Below are 12,598 nucleotides of genomic sequence, written 5' to 3' on the forward strand. Positions count from 1 at the left end.
ATTGAAATGTTTCTTCAGAGTTCTGAAATGTTCATGAACCTTTGTCAAATGAAAACAATTTTCCCTTTGAAAAGCAGGTCAGGTGTATGAATGCAATGTGTGAGGGTCCTACTTGAAGTCTCAAAGATTTTCTAGATTTCATTAATTAATTAATAGATGGATAATTAGATCATCAGACCATGACGTTCTATGTAAGATGATTTAACACTTGACTTATCGACATGAAAATGTTTAGTTCTTTCAGTATTTAAAGCTAAGAGCAGATATAACCAATGTGTAGTTCTCCACTGAACCCCATCTCCCTCAATGATTGGAAAGTCTATGACTTGGCTAAGCATCGTAGCAGATGTTGCTAAAGCTGTAAGCATTTACTTACCTGTGTCTTATCTTTATTATATCAATGGGAATATGGAGATTTAAATTACAAACCTAATTTGAGATGACAAGGGGTCAAACTTTGATATTATTGGCACCTAAATAAAAATAAGCTTACCAGTTTATACAGGACTTATGCAGCATGCTTTTCATTTGTTTGATGGTTTAGTCCAATCTGGGTATATTCTATACATTTTACTTGGTGTTCTATTGATCAAAGCAAGTCATATCATATATTGTCTATTGCCTGAAGACCGTAACAATGTCAGCGTGGACACAATGCATATTCATAGCAGCTATAAACACCAGTTGGATAAGCATTATGTCTTTCCGTAGACACAGTGTGACCAGTACAGGAATGTACTATCCAAGGATTTGCTGGGAGGACCTTTTCAGTTCCAGTGTTGCATAGGAACTTGTTGCCCCTATGTTCTGGCACTGAACATTTTAAATACTTGGAAAAAAAACGGCAAAAGGTAATAACAAGCAAGGTGATTTTTTTTTTAGATATGCAGTTTCCCTTAAAGTGCAAAAGTTATGCATTTTTCAATACTATGCGTGCATAAATGTTTAACATAGTTTGAAAGTTCAAAGTGCTAGGTAAATTGTTTAAATAAAATCCTAATAAAATCAATTAAATGGTAAGTTGTAACACTGCGAAATGTGAGAATAACTAAAAGGGGTAAATGTTTTACGCAGGCAAGTTATTTTATAAAATATTCTTATTTAAACCTATAAATGTTTGAAGGTTTTGCAGAACATTGCCTATAGTAAGGAAATATTGCGTACTAGCAAAGAAACAAAAATTAGCAAATAATATTTAATCTTCGGTAGCTGAAGAACATTGAACAAAAAACAAACATATTTTGGACTGGTCAAATATTATACTTACATTAGTGACATGCTCAATATCTCTCCAGATGTTGCTCTCCCTGGGAAAATCTGCCAAGTCTAAAAAATTGTCCAGTATGACTTGACCAATCACATCATGTCTTGAGAACCTGTCAAAGTCATATACTGAGAAATGGAGTTTTCTTGTCGCTAACTCGTTATAAGGAACAGGGAATAAAAAAACTTCATCAAACACTGGATTCAGTGTTTTCCGATGGACCTTAGTCTGATGTTTTGTTTTCCGATCGGGAAGTAAATAAATTTTGACGTATGGATCTGACGTGCCTGAGAAATCTTTTGCCGGCAGTCCAACAGCCTTATGGATCTTGACTATAAGTTTTTCCAAATCACAATCATATTTAAGGATGAAATTGAGTTTACCACAAGACTTGCTATTGTTTCTGCGACCATCGTCGGTTTCCACTGATCTTTGCTTATACAGTTCGGGCTTTATACGTCCAATCCCAGTTAGCTGTTCTTGCTTTTGAAATTGCTGGATGTTGAAATCTGGATTTGAAAGATTTAGTTGTCTTCTTATCGAGTTGTGCCTGGAAAGAGAAGAAAAATGTAAACGACTTTGTGTTCATTCACAGAATTTGACCATGTTGCCATGAAGTATGACTAACTCATATTTGATGGGACTACCCTGAACTTTGCATGGCCCTACCAATTTGCATGTGTTTATCTATTTATTTATATTTACCCCATTGTTTTCCACAAGAAACATCACCAATGCTTACATTGTAGTTAAAAGCAAGGTTTGGAAACATTTGGGAGGCAAGGTGTGGTATATCTCCTTCCTGGCAGCTTCTTATAAACATTGTACAATTTGAAGTTATGCTGAACAACAAATAAGTCTGTCATTTCAGAATGACCAATCCGTGGGCCATTTCTCTAAATTTTGGGGCAATTTGGCAACTATAAAACTTCTTCAGAGATTTTTTTGAATTCTTAGTGGTGTAGTAGGGAATAGATTACGTTAACATAGCAACTGTGAAGAAGAAGAGTTGTGAAAAGGAGCCTAGCAGAGAGAACTGGTTTCCTGGGTAAAGATCTCTTGTTTCACCGCTAGACAACCATGAAAGCATCTTAAATCAATGTAAGATATGAAAAGATAAGAAATGGCAACAACTGTAGTTATGTGACTGAGGCCAAGTCATATTTATGAATCAACAATGGCAGAGGTCCATCTTCCATCTTCTTATGCACATGCCACACTCACTAAATAATACCTTATATTTAAAGGAAAGCTCAGACATTTCTCTTCGTTATTGAAATGTATAGAATAGCCCCTGACCCCTCACTGTGCCATATCTTCTTAAAAGATAGTGGTTTATTTTAGGTATTTACAAGCTTTTTTCTGCACCGCTACGGATTCTCTTCATTTGTATCTTTTTGTCCTGTTTTCACCAGAAATATCACAGTGCTCTCTACGTGCAAAAAAAAATGATTTGTATGTTACCATGCAAGCAGTACAGAGCAGAGTTGACAATAAAGCATCTTTCAGCCACCACCTATGGCCCAGCAAAAAGACAGGGGCACAGAGCCATGAGTTTGCTTGGCCCATTCATTATTCCTAAGGGCCCCACATTCAAGCTTTATGTGTCTGGATTCTTCCTTTAAGGTGTCCTGATCATCAAGCATTGCATACTACTCAATCTAATTTCTTGGTCCATTATGTCACTTCCTGTCACAGTGAGACCAACAAGCTGAGACAGATGAGAATATTCTGCTGATTTATCAAATTAAATTCTGTATCTGAAGCGAATGCCATTGCATAGCGCAAAGTATATCTTTAAAAATAGTAAAATAATCCATACAATCTTTAAAGAGACAGTTATGCTTCTACAAAGATCACTTTAAATATAATTGAGCATAGTTATAGATGTTTAAATAGTTATGATTTTTTTTTTTTTTTTTAATTTCCTAGTTTATCTTTTATTTCATTGTTTATATTTCGTTCCTCAGGGAAATCCAGGCAGACCAGGAACAACCACATCTGTCACCAATAAACGTTTGATGGTCAAAGTCACTTAGATCAAATTTAGTTTCCATCATATATTGTTTGAACAACAGTTAAACCTCTTGACCATGTCTGGATGGTCTCATACAATGGGTTGCTGCCACATAATTGTCATTAAAGTGGCTCTGTCTCTGTTTGTATTTAGAGTTAACCAAAAACTTTGAGACTACTTAACATCCCCCTAATACTAACTATAGTGACTCTCTAAACACCCCCTAACCCAGGGGTAGGCAACCTTCGGCTCTACAGATGTTTTGGACTACATCTCCCATAATGCTTTTACAGCCATATTGCTGGCAAAGCATCAAGGGAGATGTAGTCCACAACATCTGTAGAGCCGAAGGTTGCCTACCCCTGCCCTAACCCATAGCACCATCTAATTCTATAGACAACTGAGGTGGACCAGACTTTGTCCTGCATCACTGATGTTGAGCTATGCTCCTTTTTCGTAGTATTGTAAGTCTGGCTATTCTTGGAAGATGTTGATAGTAACTTGACAAGTGACCTGAGATTGGTTCACCTTATGAGTTACACAACTGTCTATGTTTCTATAGCTGAAGAGGCTAACTTTTTGGGGGATTGTATTTCACAAGAGAATTAATCATCAGAGGTCAGACATGATTTGTGCGTAAATTCCTATCATTCATACCAAGACAAGAAATCGCAAGAAGATGATAGGAGCATAAACCAACACTAGCTCAGCACCTGCGCGTACCTACCTCAGCACAGCTTCTTCTAGCCATTTTGAAAGAGCCTAGTTTTATAATACGTTGACTGCGTAATTTCCATATCTCCACAAGACAACTTTATATTCTAGCATTTTAATCATTTTCTTCCTGCTTTATAAATATAGTGTTGCATCTAGAAATAATGGTGACCCAGTTTTTTTGTTGATGTCATTAATTTCCATAAATAGGACACACTGTCTTCTGCTGCTCCGAGTCCTTATTCTCCTCTTTACTGCTAGGTAAACAAATACATTTACCTGGTATAAATCTGAAATCTGTTACAGGTAGACATGTTAATCTTCTGGTTGCAAAGTTGACGCTAACGGGAGAATTTAAGGCCAAGCAAGTCAAACTGCAAGCATATCTCATTTTCTTAATTTCAGCTAATTTCACCTTAAATTTGAAATTTGTTTTGCATTCACTTTCAATTCTCGCTTTAGTTAATAACCCTGTAAAAAGTATTTCTTTAAGAGAAGCCCCAAAAACAAATATATATAAGAATAAAATGCTACGTGTGTTTTAAATAAACGATCAATTTATCCATTAAATAGAAGCCCCCATTTTTTAATGTGCAGAAGGCTGACTCTTTCTCCTGCTGATTGAGTTTTCTGTGGCCTGGATGGATGTAAAGTGCCTATTACAATGTTGGGAGCCCATGTTGGGTACTGACGTATGAGTTAAAAAATCCCACTGATTTTACATTATATAATCAAAATAAAGATTTGAAATTTTAGCCACTTATATCACAATAAATAAATAAATTAAATAAAAGTTTAGTCCTGGTATGGGAAGGGCACACATTGCAGAATAGTAAGAGGAATATAAACACTGACTTCGATTTAACGAGTTTTCCAAACTTTTCTAAAGTAACCATTATAGTCTATGAAATGTTTTGTAGATAAATCATTTGGATACTTTTTTTTAACAGTATTGAATCATTTGGAAAGCTGGTATAGCTGGAATAACGTTTCAAATTAGATTAATAATTTTGGACAAGCTTTTTAAAAAGGTAAAATATTAAAAATATATCATATATAAAAAGATAAATACAAATTTGAAAATATTACAAAACGTAAATATTTTTTAGAATGTTACATCATTTTAAAGGTTTATCCAAAATATTAAATAATTTGAAGAGCGTATCCAGCTATATTAAATCCAAGCCATTGTGTCTGTTTCTACACAAGTATGTTCGTGATGAATGGGGTAAATCGTATAACAGTGATTGACAGGGGCCAAACGTTTTAATAAACTTTTCAAATGACTCTATACTGTTAGAGTAACTTCCCAAATGATTTAGCTATTAAATGTCACCATTAAAGTGTTTGGAAATTTTTGTAGTTAAATACTTTGGAAACCTTATTAAATTGATGCATTTGTTCTAGGATGGAAGGTAATACAAAGATTAGATTTCCATATTGATTTTTTTCAGACCTCACAAATACCTATTTGTTAAAGGAACACTATAGGGTCAGGAACACAAACATGTATTCCTTACCCTAGAGTGTTAAAACCACCATCTAACTCCCCTGGCCCCTCCTTGCTGCCCTAAATATAGTAAAATCGTACTTGTATTCCAATCTGCTGCTGCTGGCTCTGCCCCTGATCTGACTGCTTGGCTGAAATGATCTGAAGTGTTAAACAAAAGCCTGTCACAATGCTTTCACAAAGGATTGGCTGAGACTGTCAAGGAGGCAGAAAAGGGGCAAAGCCAGCCCAAGCCAAACACAACCCTGGCCAATTAGCATATCCTCATAGAAATGCATTGAATCAATGCATCTCTATGAGGAAAGTTCAGTGTCTGCATGCAGAGGGTGGAGACACTGAATGTCAGTCACAGTGTGCAGCACTGCCCCAGGAAGCACCTCTAGTAGGGAGGTACCCCCAGGCTGTGATATAAACACTGCATATTTTTTTAAAATACAGTGTTTACTGTAAAAAGCCTGAAGGGAATGATTAATCTCAACAGAACAAATGCAATAAGCTGTAGTTGTTCTGGTGACTATAGTGTCCCTTTAACTATAGGAAATAAATGCACATACTATTATTACAGAGTGATAATATCCCTTTAACTAGTAGTAGGTTCATCACACGGTAGTGGTACTGATGAATCTAATCTGTAGCTGCTCTAATACTCTTACGAAAAGTAAACATAAGTTCACAAAACTGCACATGAGAGATTTCGCTCTTACAAATTGGCTCCAAGAGCACAAGTCTCTGTAAAGAGACTGACAGTTTTAATTTATTCTTTTCTATCTCCATGCAGTCCAATCCACTTATCACAAATCTACTGTGTGATGAAACCACTCTTGTTTTTTTACTGACAATTTTTTTTCTGTATAATTTTAGTCCTGTAAAGCAAAGAATCCTCCTTGATCAGTTCATGGATGTATTCAGTAAACAGATAAATTGATAAATTGGGGAGATTTTGGTAAGACATTACTATCGACATATAAGAACATCTATTAGGTAGGGTAAAGGTCAGAAAGAATTGTGGTTATATAAATGATAATCCAATAGTTATTAGAAATCCACGAATGATAAAGGTGGGTCAAGGCAAAATCAAACTCTGCATCTACTGCAACTAGACACCAATGATGAGGTTCAGATTCCTGAACAGGATATGTACTGTTTAGTGTGGGAGCTTTTAGGGAAAAGTAGTATGTTGAGGCCCCCTAAATGGGAATTGTAGAAAGACCCTAGAAAAATATGTTCTATTCCAATACTAATCTCCAATCTTCTAATCTACAATTTTTAAGTAAAATAAGATGCTGACCGAGCAGAAGATGTTGGTTCCGTGATTTGACGATGCATGCGGGCATTGTGTACACAGTTCTCCTTGGCACCAGTCTTGGCTTCTAATGGGATATCAGGAGAGGTATGACTGATCTTCATCGATGACTCCGGAAAGAGTGGGGCTTGTCCCAGATAATTGTCACTGTAGTCATGCTCATTAGTGTCACTATCGGCGTAGTTTAAGTGTTCGTGTTCCTTGCTTCCTTTGAAGCCACGTTCTCGCCAAGGAACCCAACAAAGTTTCCAGGACACAAACAGAGATACACCAAAAAGGGCCAATCCACAGGCTGTGACCAGTAGTGACAGCAAACTCACCGAGACATCTGTTTTAAGAGATAGACACAAAATAATGTTAGTTCTGTATACAGCTTTTGCCATCAGTGCATCATGTTACAATTAGCTTAAAACAGATGAAGTGCCAATAGAAGCCAAATAGGGCAGGCATTCCAATCCCTACAGTTTAGATATAGTGTTGTTAATTTGTCTAACCCCAGTGCAGATCCTGGTATGCTTCTTTGTATAACACATTTACAGCACACTATTTTTTATGTTTAACAAATGTAATATCTGTTCCATCTTACCATTGAGATTAAGCCTGAATTATACACGCACACATAGATAGGTGGAGGAAAAGACAGACAGACAGAGGGATAGATAGGTGGAGCAAAAGATAGACAGACAAAGGGATAGATAGGTGGAGAAAAAGACAGACAGATAGACAAAGGGATAGATAGGTGGAGAAAAAGACAGACAGACAAGCAGACAGACAGAGGGATAGATAGGTGGAGAAAAAGACAGACAGACAAACAGACAGACAGAGGGATAGATAGGTGGAGAAAAAGATACACAGACAGAGGGATAGATAGGTGGAGAAAAAGACAGACCAGACAGACAGAGGGTTAGATAGGTGGAGAAAAAGACAGACCAGACAGACAGACATACAGACAGATGGAACATCTCAACATGTAGGAGCAGATATAGAAGCAAGCACAAAGATAAGTCCTTCTCCGCTGAGATTCTGAAGGAGTGCTGTGATGCTGGCACTATATAATATAACCTTTGAAATCATTTGAAATCATTTAGAGTTGTTATGATCCTTAGACTGACTCTTTAAGACTGAGAACCTGGAGTTATTCAACAAACAATGCATTGTAGTGATCTGATAAGTGCATTGCCAAAGTTAGGCACAAATAGCTGATTTAAAAATATTTTCATACTCAGCTACCATTAAATGTGGCTATTTTTGCCTACATTTCAATTTAGTTTTTAACTTGATATAGTTCAGTGTTTAGTGAATAAGCCCGGCAAATAATCAATTTCTAGAATTCCAGATGTATTGTATTGTACTGTATGTTGTCTTTTTTTGTATTCTTTCTTGTTATCTTATAGTCCATAGTTTTGTTGAAAACTATAGAAAAAAAAAACCCACGCAACAAAGAGGATACAATAAACAGGTTTTCGATGATGTTGACTGATTACAAGCTAAAAACTCTTTGGCACACAGCACAGAAAGTAATGAATGGAAGATAAGCCATTACATGTGGTTTCTATAGCAACCCAAACATCGCCACACTTTTAGACATCCATTGAATTGCATTCCAACAAATATTGATGGCATTAACACGTAGCATTGGCAAGCGACATAATATGCATCTTATGAATGATCAGCGTATTGAGTCAAGCAAGGAGAAAGCTTTGCCTAATGGAACAGTCAATGTACCGATTTATTTATCTTTTGTGTAGCAACAACCAAATTCACAAATAGCTGGAGATGGCATGTTCTAGGAATGGGTGAACAGTTTGTGATTACCTCAGACTATTTCTTTGTGTGTTAAATGGTTAATTACACTCATTCCTACCATAAACATCACTAAAATAAGCGTTTAGTGACTGTCCTCAAGCCTTTAATCATCTTTGTTCCACACCAAACATCCTTATTTTTGTCACCACTCAGGGAAATCAGAATCATGAATCAAGAGGGTCATTCGCTGCCATTACACATTTTGTTTGGGTCATGACCCAGCTACATTTCGGCTTAATGTTCAGGGACTCACCTCATCAGTCCAAATTCAGATGAATTGAAGTTCATAATGAAAAGAATCTCCAAGACTATGTGTTAAGACTAAATAACCATCATTTTTGAATACTTGTTCAAAATAGTGCAAAATAGTGCACCCAGCAGTTCTAGAACTGTCTGCCCAAACAAGAAAATAAGCAATATTACTTGATTTGTGCTGAGCCTATAAAACGGATGCTTGCGCTGCACTTCAGCAAGCACAGGGATCAGTTAGAGCAGGGGTGCCAAAAAGGTAGATCCCTCGATGCTGTAGAACAACAACTCCCATTGGTGCTTTGCATTTCTTTAGAATGCCTTTAGAATGACAAAGCATCATGGAAGCTGTAGTTTTAAAACATCTGGGGATCTACCTTTTGGACAACCCTAAAAGACTGCAGATGCTCCTCAAGCCTTAACACTTGAAAAAACAATCTATTTCAATTATTTTGGTAAGAAAGGAAGTGTTAAAAGCATATCCAATATGGGCAAATCCGAGTAATGTCCGCACAATAGTAGTAGTAGGGGCTATTACTAAGCTCCACTTATTCCGTTGGCAGAAATGTCTCTGTCCCATGTTCTTGGAGGGGCCTGCGTGCCAGCCTCCTGCCAAAAGACTACGGGCCCTTTAAAAACGTATGTGATTTAAGTATTTTTGTACTCCATAAAGAGAGACCGACTGTTGGCCCTAATTCCCTGGAATTGTTTTGGGCATAGGACCATGTGTCGGTCAAAATTATGACTTCCATGGAAATTCCAAACCCCTGAACCGATCTGGGTGATCTGGGTGATTTTTGGATATGTTGGTCCCCCAGATTGTGTCTCTCAGGGGATTTGTGGGGTATCCATGTGTTTTAGGGGTACTTTTGGGGTGTTGTTGTATTGCATGTTTCTTGTACTGAGAGATAATTTAATTATATGCTTGTGTACTCAAGTAATTATCTCTCAGGAACAGGGGAGGGATTGACCTATTTTGTATGGGAGTTGTAGCGGAGAGCCGATCTTGCACAGCTATTCTCCACTAGAGATCCCAGTGAGGCTCAGGAACAAGGTGATGTTAAGTCCACAGGCAAGGTTTCCAGCAGGTAAAGTAATACAGCAGTATCCCCATCGCAATCCCAATAACTGGACGACACACAGTTTCAGGAGTAGTCTGACAAGCTTTATTCCACAGTTCCTTATAAAGCCCTCTCCCATGCAAGGGAGGAGGTTCTATCACTTAAGACATTATCCAATCTCTAAGTAGTAACCTCCCACAGATCTCCTCCCCTCCTCTAGCATCATAATCCCCTTATTGTGTACACAGTTTTCCCCGAGTTTTGGATGTACCCTAAATACTTGGGGTACATCCACAAATCCAACATCCCCAGATAGCTCTATTCTGGGGGACCAACATACTTAAAAATTAGCCCATTCGGATGAAGCGTTCGGGAGTTATGGGACTTTGAAGTTTGGACCGACCGCAGAGGTAAAGTATCCGAAAACAGTTCCATGTATTCTGGCCCTGCGGTCGGTCACAAACAGGCGAATGCAAAGGGGTGAAATATTACTGCTAAGTGGCCTGACTGGGATTCGGATGAATCCCCTAGTTTGTGGGGTTCTTTCTACCGAACGGCGGGCCGTTCGGTAGTTTCCCCACGAAGTATTAGGAGTCTGGAGGTCTCAGCGGTGTTTGCCTAGTCAAGTGTCCGATTTTGGTTCCAGACACTCGACGGCAAAACACCGCTGTTCGGCAGTTTAAGATGGCCGCCGCCACGTGTTCGCATCCGAATGGCGGCCACCCAGAGAACAAAGACCACACTGCAGGAATAGGTAATTACCCGTTTGCAACATTGTTGCAAACGGTAATTGAAGGCACACTTTACACGGGGTGGTCTAGTTGTTCGGTAGTTTCATTCCCTTGTTTTATTTGAATGATTCTACCGAACAACTAGAGGAATACAATTCTTTACATACATTTGACTGTCATTATACCCGGATACCATGCTTTCTATACATGTACATACACATTAAACCAGCCATACGACCAAATACACTTATTCTCATACATGTCGTGGGACAGCCCGGTACCAATCCGCTACAGGAGTGTTTTGGACCTGAGAGCCAATGTAATTGTGTGTAAGCTTTGCATGGGGACCTGCATATAAGGCCGGTTGTTGCTGCCAATAAATGAGTACCTGCTTACCCTCAACTCAGAGCCTCGTCTCATGATTGTAGGGAACAGCTATACCAGCTATAATCCCCGCTGTTGGGATTGTTCTTTGGATTGCTATAATCACTAGCTCTTGTAAGCGCTACACTGCCATACCTGGTAGACTCTCTTGGAGGAGAGGTCTTCTCACTGGGAACTGGATCCAGGAGTTTGGCCCAAGGTGAGAAGGTATGACGAGACCCCAACCAAGCTGCAATGATGGGAGTTGGGACTACAGTGCTGATGGTGTCTGGTGCAGTGCTTGGAGTACTAGGTGAGTACTAGGTGAGCACTAGGAAGCAGCAATTGGCGGAGGCACCCGGTCGGGGTGCCAGGTGTTCCGCCACAGGCTTATTCACAAAATGGACAATGGAATTACATTTTTTGGCCAAAATAGTTAAGCTGGGTAAATAGCAGTGTTGGTGTTTTTTCCCCCCAATATTTTTCCTATTTTGCCTAAAATATCCAGCACCCAGTGCCTCACAAACAGGGCTGTTCAATAAAGTGTGAATTGTTGGGATTTAAAATTGAATCCAAGATGAACTTATGAAACTGTAGGGCAAAATAAAATAATTGGATAAAAACAATTGCCAAATCATCTATGATTTCACTTTGGCTATTTTTCACTGTAACTTGAAATTTTTTAACTTTTTAGTGCTTGACTTCTCATCCGATAGGGTTTTATCAAGATTCACATGAAGGATTCAGAACATTAACATATATTTTATTTACAGTACTTTGACAGATATACAAGTGCAGAGATCCATTTTATTATTTAATAGCTGTGAAAACCTTTCTTACTGAAATTCAGGCGCATTAGCAATTTGCAAGAAGACACAAATGGCTGTAAAGTCTCTGAAGTGGGATACAAGCTCAACACAATCTAATTAATAATGTATCCTTCGTTATTTCACATGGTTCATTGCTCGGTTGAAGCAAATGAACATGTTTCACTTACAGTTAATTCCCTGCACTAAGAAACCATTATTTTCTAGTCTATGAGTACATTTAACCCTGTGCCATCCATACAGCCTTTGTTCCTGGCCTACATGTATGGTCTTTTTATTTTGTTTCTTTACTCCACAACGATTACAAGTAAAGTACAATTTTAATATACATCTTTCTAGGTTGACAGTATACGTTTGGTGGTTGCAGTATTAGAAATAAATAGAAAATTGGAATATCCATTTTCAAAAAATTAAGAATTTATAGTTACGTAACGGGACGAGGGCCACGGCAATCCCACAAGGAGGTGTCATGCTGATCTTCAATGTGAGATTAGCGAGAGTTATTGATACCCCGTTTTCCTCCTGTAACTCATATCAATGTTTTTGCTACTGCTGGTCCAGACATTCTTTCCCCAAAACCTTAAATCAGGTCCTTGTGTATTTTCTTCTAATTTTTTTTTTATTGAAATTGTTTCATTTTATTCCTTATATTTCTCTTCTTTCCCCTTTCTGACTAGATAGTCAGGTCATGAAGACTTAGATGACAGTAAAAAGAAAAATAGTATATGAAACAATGTTGGATACATTTCCATG

The 12,598-nt window shown here is 38.0% G+C and overlaps 1 protein-coding gene across 2 annotated transcripts in view; it reads right to left on the reverse strand.

Annotated features, from left to right (window-relative positions):
• SYT9 (synaptotagmin 9) overlaps window positions 1-12,598 on the reverse strand; it is a 133,516-nt gene that overhangs the window by 62,357 nt on the left and 58,561 nt on the right. For both annotated transcript variants that reach the window (XM_063438304.1, XM_063438303.1), the window contains exons 2-3: window positions 6,794-7,136; window positions 1,268-1,814 (exon numbers count right to left, since the gene is read on the reverse strand). In XM_063438304.1, coding sequence (XP_063294374.1) covers window positions 1,268-1,814; window positions 6,794-7,136 — 890 coding nt within the window. The remainder of the gene's footprint in view (window positions 1-1,267; window positions 1,815-6,793; window positions 7,137-12,598) is intronic.

Source organism: Pelobates fuscus, chromosome 12 (assembly GCF_036172605.1).
Source record: "Pelobates fuscus isolate aPelFus1 chromosome 12, aPelFus1.pri, whole genome shotgun sequence".
In the NCBI taxonomy this organism is placed as follows: domain Eukaryota; kingdom Metazoa; phylum Chordata; class Amphibia; order Anura; family Pelobatidae; genus Pelobates; species Pelobates fuscus.